Source organism: Equus caballus, chromosome 22 (assembly GCF_041296265.1).
Source record: "Equus caballus isolate H_3958 breed thoroughbred chromosome 22, TB-T2T, whole genome shotgun sequence".
Taxonomy (NCBI): Eukaryota; Metazoa; Chordata; class Mammalia; order Perissodactyla; family Equidae; genus Equus; species Equus caballus.
In genome coordinates, this window is record NC_091705.1 from 11,432,747 (window position 1) to 11,458,767 (window position 26,021).

The 26,021-nt window shown below is 36.3% G+C and overlaps 1 protein-coding gene across 12 annotated transcripts in view; it reads left to right on the plus strand.

Moving 5' to 3' along the window:
• TASP1 (taspase 1) overlaps nt 1–26,021 on the plus strand; it is a 244,078-nt gene that overhangs the window by 41,452 nt on the left and 176,605 nt on the right. For all 12 annotated transcript variants that reach the window (XR_011430799.1, XR_289232.4, XM_001492241.6 and 9 more), the window contains 2 exons: nt 3,870–3,954; nt 22,070–22,149. Coding sequence is in view for 10 of the 12 variants with exons in the window: in XM_001492241.6 (XP_001492291.1) it covers nt 3,870–3,954; nt 22,070–22,149 (165 nt within the window). In the remaining 2 variants the exon portion in view is untranslated. The remainder of the gene's footprint in view (nt 1–3,869; nt 3,955–22,069; nt 22,150–26,021) is intronic.

Here is a 26,021-nt window from a genome sequence, read left to right on the forward strand (position 1 = left end):
ATAAATTTTTTAATGTTCCCTTCTTGGCATAAAGTCTTCTTGGCTATAAGTTTTTATCTTTTTATATTCTGCTGGATTTGATTTGCTGATGTTTAAGATTTTGACATCTATGTTTATGTAGTAGGTTGGCCTTAATTTTCCTTTCTTATAATCTTTTCAGGTTTTGGAATCATGTTATGGCTGGCCTCATGAAATGAGGATTTTTTTTCTTTATTTTTTGAAAGAGTTTGTGTATGATTGGAATGTTTCTTTTTAATTGTTTGGAAGAATTTATTAGTAACTCTAAATTATTGGAGCTTTCTTTGTGGGACCTTTAAAGAATGGAATTTGATTTCTTTGACAGTTATAAGACTATCTGTATTTTCTTTTTCTCTTGTGTGTTTTTCAGGGAATTTGTCTTTTTCAGATGACTTGTCAAATTTATTTACCTAAAGACTTTTTGGTTAGCTTTTTTTTGTTGTTGATTTCTTGTTTAATTTCACTGTGGTCAGAGAACATGCAGTGTATGATTCTAATCCCTTGAAGCTTTTTGAGACTCTCTATATGGCCCATGGTGTGTTTTGATAAATGTTCGATGTGAACTTCAAAAGAATATGTATTTTGCAGTTGTTGGGGTGTGTTCTATATATGTCAGTTAGGTCTATTTGGTTATTCATTTGTTCCAATCTTCTATATCCTTTCTGATTTTTGTGATAGGTTAGAATATGTCAATCAGTTCTAATTTTAATTTCTTATATTAGGAAATTTTATTGGCATTTAATGAAATTTCGTATGTTTAAAGGCCATTAGCATTTCTTTGTGACCTGACTGTTCATACCTCTTGTGTGGCTTGCCTTTTAACTGTATTTATATTTTGCTTTATTATGTTGGAATTTAAAATTTTTATTTCTCAAACATTACTTTCTCTTTTGTGACTTTTGTATTTTGCATTTCTTAAGGTTTCTCTCTCTTGTAATTATAAGCATAGTCACCTATATTTTCTTCTAATATGTGTATAATTTATTTTTCATTTGCCTCTTGAGTGCATTGTTTGTTTTTCCTGAAGTGACCAACTAATTGTCCCTACATAATTTATTGAATGACAATAATAACAATAATAACTACCATTTATTGAGTGACTATTACATACTATTCATTGTTCTCTAGTAGTTTATATATATTAAATCATTAAGTTCTCACAGTAACCTTATGAGGTCAGTACTTTTATCCTATTTTACATATGAGGAAAGTGAGACACAGAAGAGACTAAGTAATTTGTCCAAGGTTACTGTATCAGTCTGAGTCAAACTAGAAGACCTTAACCACACAGTAGTTTAAATAGGAGAAATTTAATATAAAGAATTATTAAACAGTGATAAGAGAGTAAATATAAAGATAGAGAGAATTCAAAGTGTATCCTAAGACAGAGGCAGAAGACCCAAGAAAGGATCCGCTTAGAAGGGATTTCTGACCTTGTTGAAGAAAGTGTGGTTGCAGCCTACTGTCTGGCAGAGAAGTTGCTGGGTTACCTGTGCCACAGTCACTGTGAGAGCAGGAGCATCCTGTGGGGCAGAGGGGAGCGCTGGTAGGTGGGCACACAGAAGTCAGGAAGCTATGGGAATTAAACCTCTGTTGCACAGGATAAAGATTGGGTTTTTGGCTCACTGGAGAGCCGTCCCCCTGGGAACACTTTGCCATGTGTGCCTGTGGAGCTGAGGGGAAGGTATAGAGATCAGTGACTTGAGCTAGGCACAGTCCCCTTCTTTCTGGGGCTTTCAGCTGTGTTGCTATGGCCTGAATCAGGAGCTGGTGTGGTGGCCAAATGCTGGAGAAAGCTGCACCCTGCGGGCACTTAGCACTGGAGAATACCATGTGGGCTAACTAGTGGAGAAAAACTGGTGCTTTCTAGGAGCCTGGCTAGCAAGCCACCCTTTCCTCCTGCAGTGTATCTCCAGAGCCCTCTACTGACAAGGCTTACCAGTGTGCCCGCTGACAAAGGAAACATATTTAAAGGGCCCATATCCATTTTTGCAGATCAGGCAACGAAGGGTGGATTTGTAGATGAGAAGCAATAAATTGGTAGCAGGCACACTTATAGAACAGTCTGACTCCCATGACTGTGTGTTCTTTCTACTTCTCATATATAGCCTATCCTTTTCCTACTCATTTGAAATGCTATCTAGATCATGTATTAAATATCTAAATTTACGTATGTCTGTGTCTGAACTGTAGCTTTATTCTGTTACATTGATATATTTGTCTATTTTGTACCCAAACCACACTCTCTTAATTGAATAGCTTTTAATAAGAAATGGTATCTTGGGGCTGGCCTGGTGGTGAGTGGTTAAGTTCACGCAATCCACTTTGTCAGCCTGGGGTTTGCAGGTTCGGATCCTGGGTGCAGACCTAGTACTGCTTATCAAGCCACACTGTGGCAGCATCTCACATAAAATAGCAGGAAATTGGCACAGATGTTAGCTCAGTGACAGTCTTCCTCAAGCAAAAAGAGGAAAATCGGCAACAGATGTTAGCTCAAGACTAATCTTCCTCACAAAAAAAAATGAAAATAAAAAAGAAATAGTATCTTTTAGGGTGAATGCTTTTTCACTGTTTTTCAAAGTTTTCTTTTCCTGATGAATTTAAGAGTCAGCTTGTCATACATAATAGAAATCCTTTTGAAGTTTTGATGGAGAATGTATAGATTTGAATTTATATTAATTTGACAATTATTTGGCAATGATACAATATTGAATTGTACAATATTGAATCATTGAATATTAAATATACAGAAATATATTTTAAGAGCTAGTACAGAGATCTGAGCTTTTCTTTCCTTTGGTGTCTCATACTTGTTTTTGAGACAAGCTTTTTGTATTTAGCTAAGAAACTACTTACTTTTGTTTTACGTCAATCTGTAGTCTTAATTTGAGTTTTAATAGTCTTTTTGTATCCCACTACTGATTTCTTTTTGTATTAATAGTGTCCTGAGAGGCATCCATAGGTTAGTGGTTAAGGGCGTGGTCTCTGACATTAGCTGCCTCTGTTAAAATCTCAGTGCTGTGATCTTGGACAGGTAATTTACACCTCTGTGCAAATGTTTCCTCAGTACCCAGAGTTCTTAAGTGTACTTATATGATGGAATTGAGGGATCGATTAAATAATCTGATACATTTAAGGGTTTGGTGCTGGGTCTGGCACATATTAGATACTAAGTTATGGTCACTATCTTCTATCATCATCATCATCATTGTCATTGTGACAATGTTTTTCTCACCAATACTTACTATCCTATTGTTCCTCCCAAATAAGCACCCTCTTCTCACTTTTCACATTCTTTTTTCCTTCCTGGAAACAATCTGAACCATATTTTAGGTTATAATCTTGTGTGTACCTGGCCTCTTCTCCCCACCCTTACCTAGTTTGAAGAATTTTCTCTTGGTTCTGTCTCTCTTGCAGGTGAGATTTAAAATTTTTGGCCATTAATTTTTCTTTCCAAGGTAAATTTGAAGCTGTTTGTAATCATGTTTATTCTTTAGAGAATATTTGTGGTTTTGATAGTAGATGCCATATTTTCAGTTCATTTTTTTTATTCTGTTCTGAAATCTATTAAAAAGGAACCTAATTTGAATATGTATTATTTCAAATTCAGTCTTTGCTACTGTAGCACATGACAAAACATGAGAATGTATGTTTTATATTTGTTCTTTTCTTGCATCTACTAGGTATTCATGTGTTTGTTGATTTGATCTGTATTTTTCATGATAATTGTTTTCATATATAAAAGAAGACTTTTCCAGGATATTTGAAGGTTGTTTTATTGAAATAGTCACAAAACTGAGTGGGAAACTTGACATTTTCTGACTTCATTTTATGCCAATTTTATTTCATAGGAATCAAGAACCCAGTCTCTGTTGCAAACAGACTCTTGTGTGAAGGGCAGAAGGGCAAGCTCTCCGCTGGCCGAATTCCTCCCTGGTAACGACTTTGTTCTGTCTGACTTTCCCTGGATATTTGGTCTTTGGTGCATGCAGTGTTTGAAAGATATTTTTATCCACAGAAGTCTGATGCTGTTGGTTACACACCAGCAGTACCTTGCCTTTGAGAGGACGACACACTTTGTTCTGTCATCCTGGAGCATTTTATATACTTGATAGGACTGAATGGAATAAAATATTAGGAATTAAAGCAGAAAAGAGATCAGAGTTAATTTTTGGTTTTGTAGTTGATTATAGAGATGTTTTTGCTATTACTAAGTGCTCAGTTGGGGTCTTTTTATTATGAAATTTTAAAAGTATCTTACACATTTGAGTCCAGAGTTGAAACCAATTTTTAATTTTGAGAAGTTCTTAGAATAAAAGTACTTACTTTTTCTCTTCTGGAAAAAAACATCGTGACACTCAGATTAGTAAGATTATATCTTTTCTCCAGCATTAACGTATAATTTTCATTAAAAAAATTTGTAACTTTTCAAATATTTATAAAAGTAGAGAGAACGTTGTGAAGAGCCCGCATGGACCTGTCATCCAGCTCCAATAATTAACAATGTTTTTGCTCTTCATCTATCACATGCATCTCTCTTTTTTCCTGTAGTATTTTAAAGCAAATCCTCAACGTCATGTAAATAGTTTTATAGATTTCTCTCTGTTTTCAAAAACTTAACTACCATCCTCTTAGCATGCCTAACAATATGAACAAATATGCCTCAATACGGTTTCGTAGTCAGTATGCCTGGCTGTGAAGTCTCATAGTCAGTTCAGCATGCCTGGCTGTGAAACTTACATTAATGTTCTGTGTGGAAAAATGTGACAACAGTGCTGTAGGAATCACTTTATTTGGCTGTTAAAATTTGAAGTTACAGAAAGTAAATTAATATAGTTTTGAAACATCTTGAAACCTTCTACCTAAATATATTCAAGATATCCTTTTAATCATATACTTCTCAGGTGTAATTGTGGTACTGAAATGGTAAATTGTAAAAAAAATTTCAGAGAAATACTAGATTTTAACATGTGTTTTCAGTAAAGCAAGGATAGGGAAAAGCAAATCTGATTTCTTGAGACATTTCTAGTATGTATTTGGTTGATATCAATAAATTTACTTATAACTCTGAAAGTAGGAAAACTGATTAAAGGATTCTTACATATTCTTTTCTCATAATTTATGTTAAACCTATGCTATTTTGTTTAACTGGTATGAAGTCTACCAACCCAAAATTTACTAAGTGTCTGTTTAGTACATACACAAAGTCCTACTATCCATACCTTTTTAGGGGACTAATAGGTGCAAACAGATTGTCTCTGGATTTATATTCTCCTCAATGTTGATTTAGATGTGACTGTTTCCTTTCACCCATATTTGCTATTATACGTAAAGCGAAAGTAACCCTTACTAAACCAATTTAGAAGACACATGCCCAGTAGGAAGGAAACAATGCAGTTGTTTTAGTTGACAAGAAAAATAACATTAACCCTGTGAAAACTATTTTAAAGTTCACCTACAAACCTACCATAATGCCATTCTTACCACTCCTCATGACATTTACCAAGCTGATTCTCAAATTTATATGGAAGAACAAGTGTACAATAATAGCCAAGACAATTTTGAAACAGATCAAAGAGTTGGACTTATCTAATAGCTGTTGTGATACTTTATAGTACTATAGTAATTAAAACATTGATTTAGGTATGGGGATATAGAAAAAGATCAGTAGAACAGAACTAGAAGTCCCAAAGTGGACCCAGTATGTAAGTAAATTTAGTCTATTGTAACAGTGCCGTCTCAAAGCATTGTGAGGAAAAAGGATAGTGTAGTAAATAAATTGCTTTGGGACATTTGGGTACCTTGTGGAAAAACATTAATTAGTTCCTTTGTCACACCATTGGAAAAAATAAAGTTCAAATATGAAAGTAAAAAAGCATAGTATAGGGCCGGCCCCATGGCTAAGTGGTTAAGTTTGCGCACTCCGCTTTGGCAGCCCAGGGTTTTGCCAGTTTGGATCCTGGGCACGGACATGGCACCACTCATTAGGCCACACTGAGGCGGCATCCCACATACCACAGCTAGAAGGACCCACAACTAAAATATACAACTATGTACTTGGGGGATTTGGAGAGAAAAAGCAGAAAAAAAAAAGATTGGCAACAGTTGTTAGCTCAGGTGCCAATCTTAAAAAAAAAAGCCATAGTGTAGAATTTTAGGAAAAAATATGGGAGATTATGTTTATGAGTGTGGGGTGACAAAGACCTTATTAAGACTAAAAAATAAGGCTAAATATTGAAACGTATGAAAGTGAAAATGTAGAGCTATTAGACAACCGAAGATACTGTGATCTGAATTAAAAGAAAGTATGGCCTTTGGAACTGAGAAAAATTATTTGTAGTATAGGTAGGAAACAAAAGATTAGTATTCATAGTGTTAAAGAACTGTAAAATATCAAGAAAAAGATAACCTACACTTTAAAAATTGGTGAATGATACAACTAGGCAATTTATTGAAAAGAAAATTGATAGTGTATAAATATACAAAAAGGTACCCAATAATAATATTAATGAAGAAATTGTGAATTAAAATGACAAGATGATATTTTCACCTTATGTAAAGTAGCAAAATTAACAAAGACTAATAACATCCAATATTGTCGAGGGTATGGAAAAACAGGTTCTTTGTTATAATGGTGGTGGGAACATAAATTGCTATAGCCAGTTGAGAAAAATTTTGATATTATTTATTAATGTAAAAAATGGAAAGAGCCTAGCCTGGTGGCGTAGTGGTTAAGTTTGTGTGTTCTGCTTCAGTGGCCTGGGGTTTGTGGGTTTGGATGCTGGGCGTGGACCTGCACACCGCTCATCAAACCATCTTGTGGCAGCGTCCCACATACAAAATAGAGGAAGATTGGCACAGATGTTAGCTTAGGGCCAATTTTCCTCACCAAAAAAAAAGCAAAAAAAGGAAAATGCACATGGTGTGTGCTGCAGCAATTCTATCTTAAGACAGAACACCTTCACATGTACACAGGAAGGCTTGTGTAGCACAAGGTTAGAGCAGTGTTTCTTGTGGTGTTTAAAATTGTAAACAACCTGAATGTCCATCAATGGCTAAATTGTTTTCTAGCCATATTATTAAATACTCGGCAGCATAAAAAAAAAAGAGAGAAGGGCCAGCCCCTGTGGCCTTATGGTTAAGTTTGGCACACTCTGCTTTGGCAGTCCGGGTTCAGTTCCCAGTTATGGACCTACACCACTTATCTGTCGGTGGCCGTGCTGTGATGGCAGCTCACATACAAAACAGAGGAAGATTGGCAACAGATGTTAACTCAGGGCAAATCTTCCTCAGCAAAAAAAGAGGGAAACATTTGTATATAGTAATGTGGATAGATCTCTACATTGTAGAGTAAAAAAATCAAGTTGTTTAATGACGTGTTCAGTTTAATTTATGTTTTCTTAAAAAATTACAAAACGATATGATGAATACCTGTTTCTCATCACCCAGGTTAGGAAATAAAACATTAGCAAGAGATTTGAAGCTGCCTAGATTGAACCTTTTCTAATGGCATCCCTGTCCTTCCTCCTGTCCCACACTCTTTCACTGACCCCATCTCTGCCCCTGCCCCTAGGTAACAGTTGTTTTGAATTTAAGCTTTTCTCATTCCCATATATTTCTTTGTAATATTACAATGTATACAATATTCTAATTGTCTAAGACTACATAGATATACAAAAAAGATCTGGAAATAAGGCTACCAAACTCACTGTGATTATTTCTGGGAAAGAGGAAGGAGAGGACAAAGTGAGGCAATTGTCAAAGGGGACATGTGCAATACTTTTATGTTTTACAAAGAAAATACATGGGAGAAAGTGATGGCCACCTTCCCATTAAAATGATATCGTATAATGATGCTACACTTGTCTGGAACTAGTTATCTGATTTTCTCACATATATAGTTCTTCATCTTTATTCTTTGTTGTTTTGACCATTTTAGGCATTTTGCGTTTCCATATGAATTTTAGGATTAGCCTGTCAATTTCCATAAATAGCCCACTGGAATTTTAATTAGGATTGCAACATATCCATTTATTTAGTCTTAAAGTTCACTGAACAGTGTTTTATAGTTTTCAGTGTACAGGTCTTGCACAGCTTTTATCAAATTTATACTTAAGTATTTCATTCTTTTTGATGCTATGATGAATTGCATTTTTAAAAAGTTCATTACCAACATATAGAAATATGATTGAGGGGCCAGCCCCGTGGCCGAGTGGTTAAGTTCGTGCACTGCACTTCGATGGCCCCGGGTTTCGCCAGTTTGAATCCTGGGTGCGGATGTGGCACCGCTCATCAAGCCATGCTGAGGCGGCATCCCACATGCCACAACTAATAGGACCCACAACTGAAAATACACAGCTATGTACCGGGGGGCTTTGGGGAGAAAAAGAAAAAAACAAAATCTTTGAAATATGATTGATTTTAGTATATCAATATTCTATCCTGGGAATTTGCTAAATACATTTGTTCCAGAATTATTTTTATAGATTCCATAAGATTTTCTAGATAAACAGTCAATGTCTGCTGGAAATAAAGATAGTTTTACTTCTTCCTTTCTAATCTGGGTTCCTTTAAGTAATTTCTTTTTCTTTATTACACTGTCCAGGACCGCCAGTGCAATGTAGAATAGAACTGTGAGAGTGGACATTCTTATCTTGTTTGTGATCGTAGGGAGGAAGCGTTTGGTCTTTTACCGTTAGGTATGCCAGTTGCTGTAGATTTATCATAGATGCTCTTTATCATGTTGAAAAAGTTCCCTTCTTTTCCTAGTGTGCTGAAAGTTTTTAATATGAATAGATGTACTTTTTCAAGTGCTTTTCTGCATCCATTGAGACAATTTTATAATTTTTCTTAGTTAATGTAGTGATTGGTTGATTTTCAACTGTTAAAGCAACAATTGCATTCCATTTATCCTGGGATAAACTCCATTACGTCATAAAGTATTATCTTTTTTATATATTGTTGGATCCAATTTGCTAATATTTTGTAAAGAATTTTTTCATCTGTGTTTATGTGAGAGATCTGGCTTATAGTTTTCTTGCAATCTATTGGGTTTGGGTTCATTTTGTTTCTTGGACAGGTAGGGATTTACATTTCATCAAATTTAGAAAAGTTTTGGCTGTTAATTTCTTTAGACATTTTGTCTGATGCCCCCTTCTCTTCTAGCCTTCAGGACTCCAATTACATGTATATTTCACCTCTTGTAGTAGTCTTACAGATCACTGATAATTTGTTTACTTTTCCCATTCATTTTTCTCTTCTTTTCGCTTTAATTTCCATTGCTGTTTGCAAGTTCACTGATTATTTTGCTGCAATATCAAATCGCCTGTTAAACCCTTCCAGTTTATTTTTCATTTTGACATTGTAGTTTTTATCTCCAGAAGTTTGATTTGCATCTTTAAAAAAAGTCTTTCATGTATCTACTTAACATATTTAATCTTTCCTGTAGCTTCTTGAACATATGGATAGAGTTGTAAGTTTCACTATCTTTGTTTCCTAATTGTATCATTTTTTAAAAAATTATTTCATTGACATCATATTGGTTTATAACATTGTGTAATTTCAGGGTACATTATTATATATCAGTTTCTGTGTAGACTGCATCTTGCTCATTCCCAATAGTCTAGTTTTCATCCATCATGATACGTGTGTCCCTTTACCCTTTTCCACCTCCCCCCTACCTACTTCCTCTCTGGTAATCTAATTTGTTCTCCTTATCACTATGTTTGTTTATCTTCCACATGAGTGAAATCATACCATGTTTGTCTTTCTCTGTCTGGCTTTCTTTACTTAACATAGTACACTCAGTGTCCACCCATGTTGTTGCAAATGGGACGATTTTGTCTTTTTTTTTATGGCTGAGTAGTATTTCATTGTATTTATACACTGCATGTTCTGTATCCATTCATCAGTTGGTGGGCACTTGGGTTGCTTCCACATCTTGGCTATTGTGAATAATGCTGCAGTGAGCATAGGAGTGCATAAGTCTCTCTGGATTGCTGATTTCATGTTCTTTGGATAAATACCCAGTAGTGGGATAGCTGGATCGTATGGTATTTCTGTTTTTAATTTTTTGAGAAATCTCTGTACTGTTTTCCATAGTGGCTATACCAGTTTGCATTCCCACCAGCAGTGTATGAGGGTTACCTTTTTTCCATAGCCTCTCCAACATTTGTTATTTTTTGTCTTGTTAATTATAGCCATTCTGACAGGTGTAAAGTGATATCTCATTGTAGTTTTGATTTGTCTTTCCCTAAAAATTAGTGATGTTGAACATCTTTTCATGTACCTATTGGCCATCTGTATATTTTGGAAAAACATCTGTTCATATCCTCTGCCTGTTTTTTGATCAAATTTGTTTTTTTGTTGTTGACTTGTATGAGTTCTTTATATATTTTGGAAGTTAACCCCTTGTCAGATACATGGTTTAGAAATATTTTCTCCCAGTTGGGGGGTTGTCTTTTCATTTTGTTCCTGGTTTCCTCTGCCTCGCAGAAGCTTTTTAGCCTGATGTAGCCCCATTTGTTTATTTTTTCTTTCGTTTCCCTTACTCGAGTAGACATGGTATTCGAAAAGATGCTGCTAAGACCGATGTCAGAGTGTACTGCGTATACTGTCTTCCAGGAGTTTTATGGTTTCAGATCTTACATTCAAGTCTTTAATCTGTTTTGACTTAACTTTTGTGTATGGTGTACTTTCATTCTTTTGCACATGGCTGTCCAGTTTTCCCAACACCATTTATTGAAGAGACTTTACTTTCTCCGTTGTATGTTCCTGGCTCCTTTGTCAAAAATTAGCTGTCCAAAGATGTATGGTTTTATTTCTGGGCTTTCAGTTCTGTTCCATTGATCTGTGTGTCTGTTTTTGTGTCCCTACCATGCTGTTTTGATTATTATAGCTTTTTAGTATATTTCGAAGTCAGGAATTGTGATGCATCCAGCTTTGTTGGTTTTTCTCAGGATTGTTTTTCCTATTTGGGGTCTTTTGTTGTTGCATATAAATTTTAGGATTCTTTGTTCCATTTCTGTGAAGAATGGCATTGGGATTCTGCTTGGGATTGCATTGAATCTGTAGATTTGCTTTAGGTAATAAGGACATTTTAACTGTGTTTATTCTTCCAATCCATGAGCATGGAATATCTTTCCTATTCTTTACGTCTTCTTTGATTTCTTTCAATAATGTTTTATAGTTCTCAGTGTATAGGTCTTTCACCTTCTTGGTTAAATTTTTTTCTAGATGTTTTATTCTTTTTGTTTTGATTGTTAAGTGGGATTGTATTCTTCACTTCTCTTTCTGCTAGTTTGTTATTGCTGTATAGAAATGTAACTGATTTTTGTAAGTTGACTTTGTACCCTACAAATTTGCTTTGGTTGTTGATTATTTCTAATAGTTTTCTGGTGGATTCTTTAGGGTTTTCTATATATAAGATCATGTTGGTCACAAACAGCGAGAGTTTTACTTCTTGCTTTCCAATTTACATAGTTTTTATTTCTTTTTCTTGCCTAATTGCTCTGGCCAAAACCTCCTATGTTGAATAGGAGTGACAAGAGTGGGCACTCTTGTTCCTGTTCTCAGAGGGATAGCTTTCAGTTTTTGATCGTTAAGTATGATGTTAGCTGTGGGTTTGTCATATATGGCCTTTATTATGTTGAGATACTTTCCTTCTCTACCCATTTTATTGAGAATTTTTATCATCAATGGATGTTGGATCTTGTCAGATGCTCTCTTTGCATCTATTGAGATGATCATGTGATTTTTATTACTCATTTTGTTAATGTGGTGTATCATGTTGATTGATTTGCCGATGTTGAACTATCCCTGCATCTCTGGTATAAATCCCACTGGATCATGGTGTATGATCCTTTTAATATATTGCTGTATTTGATTTGCTAATATTTTATTGAGGATTTTTGCATCTATGTTCATCAGCGACATTGGCCTGTAATTTCCCTTTTTTGTGTTGTCTTTGTCTGGTTTTGGTATCAGGGTACTGTTTGCCTTGTAGAATGAGTTAGGAAGTGTTCCTTCTTCTTCAATTTTTCAGAATAGTTTGAGATGGGTAGGTGTTAAATCCTCTTCGAATGTTTGGTAGAATTCTCCAGAGAAGCCATTTGGTCCTGGACTTTTGTTTTTTGGGAGGTGTTTGATTAATGTTTCAGTATCTTGTGGTTGGTCTATTCAGATTCTCTATTTCTTCTTGATTCAGTTTTGGGAGGTTGTATGAGTCTAAGAATTTATCCATTTTTTCTAGATTGGCATATAGTTCTTCATCATATTTTCTTATAATCCTTTGTATTTCTGTGCTATCTGTTGTAATTTCTCCTCTTTCACTTAATAACTATTTATTTGAGCCTTCTCTCTTTTTTTCCTAGTGAGTCTGGCTAAGGGTTTGTCAATTTTGTTTGTCTTCTCAAAGAACCAGCTCTTAGTTTCATTGAACCTTTCTATTTTTTTTAAGTCTCTATTTCATTTATTTCTGCTCTAATTTTTATTATTTCCCTCCTTCTGCTGACTCTGGGCTTTGTTCTTCTTTCTCTAGTTCTGTTAAGTATAGTTTAAGATTACTTATTTGAGATTTTTCTATTTGTTGAGGTAGGCCTGTATTGGCATAAATTTCCCTCTTAGCACTGCTGTTGCTGCATCCCTAAGAGTTGGTATGTTATGTTTTCATTTTCATTTGTCTCTAGATATTTTTAAATTTCTCCTTTGATTTCTTCATTGAGCCAATGGTTTTTCACTATCATGTTGTTTAGTCTCCACATATTTCTGACTTTCTTAGCTTTTTTCTTGTAGTTGATTTCTGTTTTCATTGTGGTCAGAAAAGACACTTGATATGATTTCAACCTTCTTAAATTTATTTCTTCTTAAATTCAATCTTCTTAAATTTATTTAGGCTTGCCTTCTTTCCCAACATATGGTCTATCTTTGAGAATGTTCCATGTGCACCTGAGAAGAATGTGTATTCTGCAGTTTTGGGATGGCGTTTTCTCCATATGTCTATTAAGTCCATCTGGTCTAGTGTTCCATTTAACATTTTAGCTCTTTCCTTGTTGACTTTTTGTCTGGATGATCTATCCATTGGTGTAAGTAGGGTGTTGAGGTCCCTTACTATTATTGTGTTGCTGTCAATTTCTCCCTTTAGGTCTGTTAATAGTTCCTTTATATACTTTGGTGCTCCTGTGTTAGGTGCATATATATTTATAAGTGTTATGTCTTCTTGGTGGAATGTCCCTTTTATCATTATATATTACCCCTCTTTGTCTCTCATTATCTTTTTTATCTTGAAATCTGCTTTCTCTGATTTATGTATGGCAGCATCTGCTTTCTTTTGCTTGCCATGTGCTTGGAGTATCATCTTACATCCCTTCACTCTGAGCCTATGTTTGTCTTTAGAGCTGAGATGTGTTTCCAGGAGGCAGCATATTGTTGGGTCTTGTTTTTTAATCCATCCCGCCACTGTGTGTCTTTTGATTGGAGAATTCAATCCATTTACATTTAGAGTGATTTTGTATATGTAAGGGCTTAATACTGCCATTTTATCTCTTGTTTTCCAGTTCTATATTTCCATTGTTTCTTTTCCCTTCTATTTCCGAATGCCATTTCAGTTTGGTCGTTTTCTGTGATGATTTCTCAGTTTTCTCTTTAGTTATGATTTGTGGTTCTGCTCTGATATTTTGTTTAATGGTTACAATGAGGTGTGTGTGAAAGATCTCATAAGTGAGATAGTCTATTTTCTGATAGCCTCTTATCTTTATTAGCCTAAACAAGTTCCATCTCTTGTTCCCCTTCTGAGTTATCGTCACAAAGTATTATTTTTGGGTTGTGAGTTTGTGACTAAATTGAAGTGTTCATAGTTATTTTTGATGCTTTCCTTCCCTTTATCTTTATGTTATAATTAAGTGTTTGCTAACCTATTCTGATAGAGAGCTGGAATTTTCTGATTTTGTGTGTTTATCTCCTTGTTCAAAGCTTTGTAAACCTTTACCTTTTTGTTTCAGGTAGGAAGTCTTCCTTCATCATTTCTTGTAAGGCATGTCTAGTGGTGATAAACTCCCTCAGATTTTGTTTATCTGGGAAAGCTTTTATTTCTCTATCATATCTGAAGGATCATTTTGCTGGATACAGTATTCTTGGCTGAAAGTTTTTGTCTTTTTGCATTGATGTAATTAGGAGTTCTGTTGGCTTCATGTCCTTGTAGGTTCAGCTCCATCCCAGGTTTGGGAAGCTCTCAGCTGTTATTTCTTTGAGCAAACTCTCTGCTCCTTTCTGCCGCTCTTCTTCCTCCTCCCCCCTTGTCCCTCCGGTATACCTACAATCCTTATATTACTTTTCCTAATTGAGTTGGACATTTCTCAAAGAATTTCTTCATTCTTTAAAAATCTTAGTTCTGCCTTCTCAACCTGAAGCATTTCTGTATTTCTATCATGTAATTCATAATTCTCTCCTCCATCATGTCTGCTGTATTTTTTATCATTTCTACATTATTTTTTATCTCATTGATTGTGTTCTTCATATCCAGAATTTCTGTATATATTTTTTAAGGGCTTCAGTCTCTTTGGTGAAGTATTCCTTCTGTTCATTAATTTTATTTCTGAGCTCATTGAACTATCTTTCTGTGTTTTGTTGTAACTTGTTGAGTTTATTTATGACAACTATTTTGAATTCTCTGTCCTTTAGATTGTAATCTTCTGTGACTTCAGGATTGGTTTCTGGAGACTTGTCATTTTCCTTCTACTCTGCAGTGTTACTGTAGTTCTCCTGGTGTTTGATACATTGATCTTCTGCTGGTACATTTGTGGTAACATCATATTGTAGATTATGTAGCTGGGATGACAGGGGCTATGTTTTTTGATCCTGCCCTGTCTGCTGGTAGTTGTGATGGTTGGGCCACTCTGCGTTCATGTGGGCTGGTTGTAGCTGTTTGGCAGATTGTGCTCATGCTGGCGCAGCCTCTGTGCTTCGTGGGTGTCATGTGGCTGGGTGCTATGCTTGGTGGGCAGGTTCAGCTGAGCTGCTTCTCTAGGTAGGAGAGGCACTTTTTTGTGGGCAGAGCTGCCATGCTCAGCAAGGCACCAGCTGAGTTGCTGCACTAGGTGGGAGGGGCACTTTCGTTTGGGCCTGTGCTGCGTTCACAGGCAAGTTGGCTGAGCTGCTGCATTTGGTTGGTGGGGAGCCTTGGCACAGGGTGAGCTGCTGGCACTTGGTGGGGAGCTCTCATGTAGGTGGGCCACTGTGGCATGGTGTGTGCTCCTGCAGGCTGGACCACCACTCCAACAGTGTTTGTGTGTGGGTCTTGCTGCCTGCGTCTCCTCTCCTTCACTCACAGTTGTGCTGGCCACTGTGTGAAGATCTGTGACCTGGATTGCTGTCTCTGGGGAGGGGAAAGTGTCTGCTCACCTAGTTCCACTGTGTCCTGGGGATCCATTCCACCCACCTTCAGATGTATGGCTGTGTGGATCTCTTAGGTGTCCTGTTGTGCTGTGTAAGGAATCTTCTGTTGGTTAATGAATGTCCATTTAGTTGTAACTTAGAGGGGAGAGATACAGGGAACATCTCACTCTTCCATGATGCTGATGTCACTCCTCATTTTTTCATTTCTGGGTTTTATTCAATTGTACGATTTCTCTCTTCATTATAGGTTACATTTTTCTGCTTCTTTGTATGCCTGGTAATTTTTTACTTGATTACAGACATTTTAAGTTTTACCTTATTGGATGCTGGATATTTTTGTATTTTAATAAATTTTCTTAGGCTTTATACTAGTATGTGGTTATTTAGAGACAGTTTCATCCTGTCAGGTCTTGCCTTATAGTATATGCGACTAGAGAAACATTTAGCCTTGAGCTAATTTTGCTTTGCTATTGGGGCAAAACCATTCTGAGTGCTGTAACAGATGCACCCAGAATGAGAGTTTTTACTTTGGCGAGAACGGCAGCTGTTCTGGCCCTGTGTGAACTTGGGGATTATTTCCTCTAAAACTTTAACATTATTGTTTACCAGGCTTTGGGTAATGTTCTCTTATGCATACACTGATCTCTACTCTGCTTAAGAATAGAAGGGGACTCTGCACTTCTCCAGAGTCCTTTCTCTGTGCTGCTGTCTCCTCTCTGGTACTATGCCCTGTGAACTTAGGCCACTTTGGCCTCGCTGGCTGCCTAAGCTCTCTCTCTTCAACTGAGAGAGACCTCCAGGCTCTGCCTGAGTTCCTTTCTGCTCTATTGCTTGAAAACTCTCCAGGCAGTAAGCTGGGGCAGTCATAGGGTTTTCCTTGTTTGTTTCCTTTCTCTCAGGGATCACTGTCGTACATTGTCTACTCTCTAATGTCTGAAACTGTTGTTTTCTGTGTTGTCTTTTTTTTTCCATTGGTTCAGCCAAGAGTGTAAATTTGTTCCCTGTTATTCCATCTTATCCAGAAGCAGAAATCTCTCATGTGCCTGGAAGTTCACTGTATACCTGCAGTAGTTTAAAAATAAAAGCCAAATTCCCTGAGTGTTCTAAATCAACAAAACCAAATTTATGTTTTTACTTTGAGCTTATTTACACCTGACCGTAATAAGTCTAGTTATCTAATTTCTATAATGATAGTAGCTAACATTTATTGCATTTTTATACTATGATAGCACTGTTTTATGTGGTTTGCATGAATTGTCTCATAAAAATTATACAATGATTTGTGAGGATAAGACACATTTTGCAGATAAAGAAACTGAGTCCCATGCTTGACCACTGTTAATGGTATTAGAAATTTATGGAGTCCCTCCATATCATGTTAGAAGCAGCAGATTAGAAGTAAGGGGGGATGGGGCTGCCCCCGTGGCCGAGTTGTTAAGTTTGTGCGCTCTGCAGCAGGCGGCCCAGTGTTTCGTTGGTTCGAATCCTGGGCGTGGACATGGCACTGCTCATCAAACCACGCTGAGGCAGCGTCCCACATGCCACAACTAGAAGGACCCACAACAAAGAATATATAACTATGAACCGGGGGGCTTTGGGGAGAAAAAGGAAAAAAATAAAATCTTTAAAAAAAAAAAAGTAAGGGGGGAAAGAATCTTTTTATAAGAAGGAGAAGTAACTGTTTACACCATTTAGTTATTTATACACTTATCCACTCATTGATTCTGCAGATATTATTCTTCATTTCTTGTATGCCAGGCATAGAGGTAGAAAAAGTATCAAAAGCAGATGGAAGGGGCCGGCCCCATGGCTGAGTGGTTGAGTTTGCACGCTCTGCTTCGGTGGCCCAGGGTTTCGCTGGTTCAAATCCTGGATGCGGACATGGCACCACTTGTCAGGCCATGCTGGGGTGGCGTCCCACATGCCACAGCTGGAAGGACCCACAACTGAAAAGATACAAAACTATGTACCAGGGGGCTTTGGGAGAGACAGGAAAATAAAATCTTTAAAAAAAAAAAAAAAGCAGATGGAAGACCTAGAAACCATAGTCCTCGGGTTTTGTCTATTGAAGAGGCAGACCACTTTATAAGGGCAGCAGGCGTTACATATAATGGATGTTTTCTAAGAAATATTTAAATAAAAAGTTTATTTATCTGTATACCTCATTGAGGAGGGCAGGGGGTGTATCTGTTTCAGCTGTATCTAAAGGTTAGAATTTTATAAACTCTTATCGCTTTGTTAGAAAAACCTGCAGCAGAACCTAGGCAGAACAATGCTTCTATTAGCAGAAAATTTTCATATTTTAATTTTCTGGTTTTAGCCACCATGATATGTTGTATTGTTTAAGTATTGGTGTTTGGTCAGACTAGTATAGAGTATTTGATATCTTCATAAACGCAGTGGGACTACCATCATAAACTGTCACATTTACCCCAGTTTATTTTATTTATAAAAGTATAGCTTGAATGTTTCTTCCTCCATTATGGCAGGGTTCAACTTTGGTAGGCATTATTATCTAGAACAGGAGTTGGCCAAATCTGGTCTGCTGCCTGTTTTTGTAAATAAAGTTTTGTTGGAAGATAGCAATACCCATTTGTGTACTATTGTCTGTGGCTGCTTGTGCACTGTAAAGGCCAAACTGAGTTGTTGCAATAGATACGTTCTGGCCACAAAGCCTAAACTATTTGGTATCTGGCCCTTTACGGAAAAAACTTGCTGATTACCTAATACATGAGTTATAATTTTTGGAAGTTATCTTTCTTTTGATGAAAAATGGAAAGCTAGACAAGCATTGTTGTTTTAGGTTTAGTATGAATGAAACCTAAGGTGCTCATTAGACCTTCAGATTTTTTGAGAGGCAGGTTTAATTTTTGGTGCATTGTTTATTTGAAAATACTGTTTATTATATTTCATAAATTCATTCAAATTTATAGTGCTTTTGTTGTATGAGTGTGGAAAGAAAATTTAAAAACCTAAAGATTAAAAGAAACATGAAACCTGTCAACTAATAAGAAGGTATGGACTTAGATTTCCATTCAAACGAAACAGTTTAAAAAACAAAATAACAATCATAGCAAAATGTTATAAGACACTCAGGGAAATGTGAACATTGATTGAATGTGTGTTTTAATTCTAAAGGTTTTTTGTTAATTTTTTTAGATGTCAATTGGTTATGTTGTGGTTGTATTTTTTAGAGAGTTATTTTTTGAGATGCATGTTAAATTATTTATATTGGAAATTATATGATATCTGATTTGCTTCAAAATAATCTGGGTAGGGGTATAAATGAATGAGATTAGCAAAGTATTAATAATTGATGAAATAGGGTGATGATCCATTGAGTTCATTACACTGTTCTCTGTAATGTATATGATTGAAAATTTCTATAATAAAAATTTTTTGAGAGTTAAATTCTTATTTAATTTGGTTGTTATATGTTATTTCCAAATATAGCAGGTTCTCCTTCATTTGTACTTTGTGTCTCTAAACTTTAAATAATCAATAGCCACTAATTCATCTTTCCTCAATTTTGTATATTTATGTTGAACAAAAAAGTAATAGGTCAAATAGATAGAAATCAGTTTTTAAGTCCAAAGAAGCAGCTATTGTTTTCTCCTATATCTTTCTCATCCAGAATAATGTATTTTAATTATCAGAGTCCCTGAGGATTTTTGAGAACTTTCTGAATCACTAAATTACACATTTTTAGACTGATTGTAAAGTCATGGTTCTTTGAAAATAGGTGGTTTCCATCCGGAAGACTGTAATTTGCATCACTGTATTTGCCCAGACAGCCCTTTTGGGATGTTTGGTGCTGTTAGAACTGGCAGCAGCACCTGTAGCTCAGCTTATGGAAGGTTTTTATCACCCCACCTCAGTGCTAGTCTCAGGAGAGTGTTGCTTTTGTTTTATAACACTTTAGATGTGCTTTAATGTAAATTAAGATGAGTATAACACAGGGAAAATGCTATCCTTTGGGGAATTTTGACACCATAGCTTATTATTTTGTTTACTGTCTTGCTAATGTTTATTTAATGCTTAGTATGCTTCAGGCACTATTCTAAATGCTTGGAATATATTGATGTCAATGAAAAAACAAAAATCCCTGCTCTTTTAAAGCTTATGGTTTATTTGGGGAAGGCAGAAATAAACAATAGAACTAATATGTAAATTATAAAGTATGTAGTATGTTAGAAGGCAGGAAAAAGAAAAAACGTGAAAAGAACAGAATGAGAGGGTTTAGAGTACTGAGTAGGGGAGTGCAATGTGTTGGGGTACAGTTTTAAATAGGCCTAATCAAGGAGAAATATTTGAGCAGATGAGGGAATTTGCCATTTGGGAAATAAGGGAAGAGTTTGACAGAGGGAGCAGTCAGGGTGAAGGCCTTGAGGCAGGAGTCCCCTTGGTATGGTTGTGTTTTCACAAGAGGCTGGAGTAGGGTAAGCAAGAGGGCAAGAGAAATAAGAGTTGATGTGAGGAGAGAGCAGAAAGGATCAGATCACTTGGGAACTTGTAGATTCTTGGGAAGACTCCAGTTTCCACACTAGAGTCCTCACAAGAGGTTTTGCAGGATTTTGACAAGAGGATGTCATTATCTGACTTGCGTTTTAGAAGGATGTCAGTAGCTGGTGTATTGAGAATAGACTGGGGCAACGGGCAGAGCAAGGCAAGCATGAAGTGATGAGGCCATTACAACAATACAGATAACAGATGATGGTGGCTTAGACCAAGGTGGTGGCAGTGGAGGTGATGAGAAGTGGTCAGATTCTGAATATATTATAAAGGTAGAGTCAGTGGGATTTTCTAATGGATCAAGGTGAAACTTCTCTAAAAGCTTTGGAGAGTCAGAGGAGTGTTTGAGAAAAATTTCACTTGGTACTGCATTTAATGTTCTGGAAAGTTATTTTTTTGACTTGTGGCTATAGTTTTTAGCAAAAGCTCATGTAGCTTTACAGCCTTTTAAAATGATTTTGACAGCAGTTTTTGTGTGATAGTGAACTACTAGACAGGTAATTTTTGATAGTAAGGAAAGGTCAGATATTCAGTATTCTTACCCATAAGATGGAGTTCAAACACTCACCTTCCCATGAATGTTATAAAATGCTTAAAGTATTTACAAACTTGCCTAGCAGACAATGGCAAATTGATTTTATTTAGAATCAAACCTATGAATGATTAAGAAATGAAAAATAAAACTAAGAATATTTTGTAAAATGCCATTGATACCAGATACTGGGATTGAACCCAAAATGCCCAATGATTATTCTGAGAATACTTAGATTCAGCTCCAAGCTTCTGTCCTGATTGTTTAATTTACTACTTCAGCATCTCTTTTACATCTTTGTGGAAGAGAAATTGTTTGTTTTATCAAATTGTTTTTCTAGAAGAAGGAAGTGCTAAAAATGCCATCAGGACAGCTCAGCTTGCATCCAAGTTTCTGTTTCAGTTATTCTTCCATTTGAACTTTATGTGATGGCTTTTCTTTGCAGTGGTGTTCATTTGATGTAAGAATAGGAGAAATTGTTTTCTGTTTTAAGAATCTTTTAGAATTTTTAAAATATAGACGTTTGAAGAGGTAAGGTTGTTTATTCTTTTTGGCCTTTTCTCCTCTCTTTTTTCAATGCTCCCTGCATGCCTACTTTTATATATAGTGGAAAACAGTTATTGGGCTTAACCGTTTAGTTTCTCATTGGAACTACGTGGATGTGTTTCTGAGTGTCTGCTTAGATTTTGTTTTGCCAGTCTGTCACTGGTCTTGTTAACAATTGAGTCTCAAGACTTCAATATGTATTACTTTGGGTTTTTAGTGTTGGACTGATTAGAAGAACAGAAACAAAAAATAGAGAGCAGAAAACTAATGAGTAGGCACAAGTTCAAGGAATCCATTACTAGCTGTTTGAAATCTTTAAGAAGTTGGCGATGGAAGGAGATGAAGTGATTCATTATTGTGGTAACTTGCTTGCTATTACTGTGTTAGGGAATCAGTTAATTATACTGCATGCTATTTGAAATCTTTGAAAGTCTTTTACGGTTAGCTAACAGTATCCTTTTATTCACTTTATTATGTTAAATCTTACAGCTTACGACTTAAAAAATTGCTTTTTGGGACACCACAGTACTTTACTTATCACAATAAAAGTGATTCTGAGGATCATGAATGTATTTTTGTTGCATCAAGGCTTAGAAATGTAAGCACATCTCATTTGTTTGGGCGTCTCTAGATGTACCCACTCATTTTGGGTAGATCCAGGTGTTATACTAGGCAAGAATACCAAATCTGAAGACATTTACTTAAACTTTGACTCTTTACCTGATTAAATAGATCTTGTGGTGGGTAAAGTGAGTACCATATTTATCCAAGATAAATTTTAATATTTTCCACTGGGAAATCAACTATTTTTACTACTTCTTAGACTGGATTTGCCAATTTTTACTTGTTAGTTAATTGCAAATGAAATTGTACCATTTCCAATCGTAGAAATTCTAACTTGGGGAAGATCTAAAAGAAATTTTGGGGGCAATTAGCCATATTATAATTTTGAGGTCAATCTAGAATTATATCTATATACAAGACTTTTCTTCAATTGCCTTACTGTATTACTTTATTGAATATGTAGGAAAAGATGACACTGAATTTTTAAAAGAATAATTTTTCTGTTAGCTTTTTAGTTGGAGAAGGAGCCTACAGATGGGCAGTGGATCATGGAATACCCTCTTGCCCTCCGAACATCATGACCACAAGTGAGTAAAAACTTTTCAAAATTCAGCTATATTAGCATGTATACCTGAAAGTATTACATTGCTGTTGACCCATATAGCACCAATATTTTAGGAAGAAAGCTTATATGTTGAAATATTTATAGTTAAAAGATATGTAGAAAGTTATTTGATTTTAAGCCACCTGTATATTCCTGAGGTCCCCCCATTGTTTTATCATGCTTTTATAGAAGTACTGCTAAAGGATCCCTTTTGTGTTACTTAAAATAATTACTAATAATAAAACCATAATACTACCACCTCAGAAAAAGAGATGAAAACGTAGGTCAACATTTAACTGTCCTTGAGCTGAAGAAGGCCTTTCTGGGTATCAAGTACAAGAGAAGGAAAATCAAAAGTGTGACTACAGAAGAGTTAAGATTGAAAAAACACTTATAAATTGACAAAGGGACACATATCCTTAATTTATGAAGAGGTTTACCAAATTAAAAACCACACAAATACATGTAATACCCCAATAGAAATATCATCAAAAGTCATAAGTAGATAATATAGCTAATAGGGAGATTCAAATTAAAAGGAGTACAGGCTAAATTTGTTCCTTCTTAATTTGTGCAAGAGTTAAAAAATATTCCTGCTGGTAAGTCTACCTTGAAATGAACATACGCATTATAGATGCAAACGTAAATTGGTAGAAAAATTAGGGAACAGCCAATAGATCAAAAGCCTTAAACCTATTCTGGTTCTAGGAACTTGTCATTAGAGATGTAGACAAAGATTTACGTAGAAGGGTGCTCAGTGAGCATTATTAATAATATCAAAAAATTTGAAAAACTCTTATGTTCAACACAGAGGAGTGTGAGTAAATAAATTATCATGATCTTACAATGAAATGTTATGAAATACCTGGAAATTGTTATCAAGACTGATGTCTAATACTGATTAAATATAATGACTGAAAAAAGTGAAAAAATGAGTTATAAATATGTGTATATGTGTATTTGTGTGTTTTATATGTCTATTTAAAAAAATCATGCCTACGTAATTATGACTAAAAAGACAAATATTAGAAACATATGCTACTTTTTTAAGTTAAATTTTTATTTTCTATCAAAGTAATCTATGAATATAATTTAAATAATGAAATGAAAAAATGAGGATTCATTAGCTCCAGGGAAACCAAGTTGTATAACAAGAAATGATTAGATATCATAGCAAGTATATAATAAGGATCAGCTCATAATAATGTTATATTCAGAATGAATAGTCATGTAGCTTAAAGTTGTAACATAGGGAGACTGGAAGGAAGAGAAATCTGTTTATGTCAGGGGTGCAGGGAATATGAGAACCCTAAATTCTCATAGTCCTCATCACTTATTCTGCCTTAAAATCTTCCCAATGGAACTTGTTATAAAGTTCTTATATCAGGCAAACAAATCAGGTCATCTGCCGATTCCATTTTGGTTTCTTTGGAGCCGTGCCACCTGGTACCTTGGAGTCTGGAGTGAGTGCTCACTAGTCCTGCTGTGTAGCTGTCATCCCTGGTCTTCACTTTACCATCTTTTTGGGATTCCTTCCTTCTCTCTCCAATATCAGTTCTCTGTTTCCTGAATCTCATGTGTTGTTCTTTCTTGTTTTACCCCCTCATATGGAACAAGTAAGACTGGAAATTGAATTCCCTTAGGGTTTATTTGTGTGTGTGTGTGTGTGTGTGTGTATGAGGAAGATTGACCATGAGCTAACATCTGTTGCCAATCTTCCTCTTTTTGCTTGAGAAGATTGTCACTGAGCTAACATCTGTTCCAATCTTTCTCTGTTTTATGTGGGATGCCACCACAACATGGCTTGATGAGCGGTGCCGGGTCTGTGCCCAGATCTGAACTTGCGAACCCCAGGCCACTGAAGCGGAGTGCACAAACTTAACCACTATGCCACCAGGCTGGCCCCTCCCTTAGGGTTTTGAAGAAATTGCTGTCTTCTAGTTTCCAATCTTGCTATTATGCGATCTGCTGGCATTTTGATTCCCAGTTCTTTATGGTGTATTTTTTCTCTTTGGAAGGAAGCTCTTAATTCCCATGTTCTTATTGTCTCAATGAATCATCTTGGGATGGATCTTTTTTTATTCATTATGCTGGGTACTCATTTTGGACTTTCTTTTTTTTTTTTTAAGATTTTTTTTTTCCCTTTTTCTCCCCAAAGTCCCCTGGGACATAGTTGTATATTCTTTGTTGTGGGTCCCTCTAGTTGTGGCATGTGGGACGCTGCCTCAGTGTGGTTTGATGAGCAGTGCCATGTCCGCGCCCAGGATTCGAACCAATGAAACACTGGGCCGCCTGCAGCGGAGTGTGCGAGCTTAACAACTCGGCCACGGGGCCAGCCCCCCTGGACTTTCAATCTGGCAATTCATGTGCTTCAGTTTTGGGGACATTAAAAAAATTTGTGTAATAATCTCTTTCCTACCTTTCCTCTATTTTATTTTTCTAATTTCTATAAATTAGATGTTCAATCTTGTGCTCCAATCCCTTGTATCTTTTTCAAAAATTACTTTTGGTCTTTTTAAAAATTTCTATCTTTTGTCCCACTGTCTGGGAAGTTTCTTCAGTTTTATCTCCCAAACCGCCTACTGCTTATAGATTTATAATTTCGATTTTCATATTTTTTAATTTCTGGAGATTCATCTGTGATTAATAGTTTTAAAACATGGTGTTCTTTTTGTTTCATTAACTCATTATTTTCACTTATCTCTCTTAGGATATTCTGGTCTAAAATTTGTTCTCTTCTGCTGTTTCTCCTTCCTGTGTCTTACTGTTTGTTTCAGACTCTAATACATGTTAGCAAATTTCCTCAACTGTCTAGTGACTCTCTGATGTTTTCATATTCATGAGTGAGACACTTAAAAGCCAACTGGGGGGCCAGCCCCATGGCGTACTGGTTAAGTTCATTGTGTTCTGCTTTGATGGCCCAGGTTCACAGGCTCAGATTCCAGGCGTGGACCTGCGCTACTTGTCAGCCATGCTTTGGCGGTGACCCACATATAAAGTGGAGAAAGATTGACATGCATGTTAGCTCAGGGCTAATCTTCCTCAGCAGGGGAAAAAAAAAGCCATTTGGAAGCTTTGTGTGTGAGGACAGGTCTGGCGGACCTCAGTTGGGGGTGGCGTGATCAGACTTTTTGTTGAGGGAGGTCCCAGGTGTTCCCCCCATGAAACCAAACGTCTATGTGTTTTTCTTTAGGATAAGTCACAGAGAAATGTTGCTAGCTCTGGCAGGGCAGTAGCCAGTACACTGGTACATAACAAGGGCAGGGGCTGGAGGTCGCACCTTTCCTTTTTCAGGCTTTTATGTAAAACTCTGTGTTAGGGAGAGCCCCTGATATCTGCTTCCAGCTCTGCTTGCTGTCCACTAATTTGGGGCCCATCTGGTTCAGCCTCTCTAAAGAATTAACCTCATGTTTTCTGCAGTGTGAGCAGGGGATTTAGGCATCTACGTGTTCTTGATTGACATTTTCTGCCGGTTCTCCTGTTTTTAGTCCCAATCTGGCTTTCAGAGAGATGAGGTACCTTTTATTCTGAGCTTTTCTGATGTTTTTTTTGGGCAGGAACTAATTTACTTTCACAGAGATTAGTGCTTTGTGATGTCTCGACTACTGGGCATTGGGATTCATCTTCCTCTGCTCACTTAGTTACTGTTTGTCCACTTGCTTTTTTTTTTTTTTTGAGGAAGATTATTCCAGTGCTAATAGCCACCACTAATCCTCTTTTTTGCCGAGGAAGATTGGCCCTGAGCTACCATCTGTGCCCATCTTCCTCTACTTCATATGTGGGATGCCTGCCACAGCATGGCTTGATAATTGGTGCGTAGATCTGCACCTGGGATCCCTACCAGTGAACCCCAGG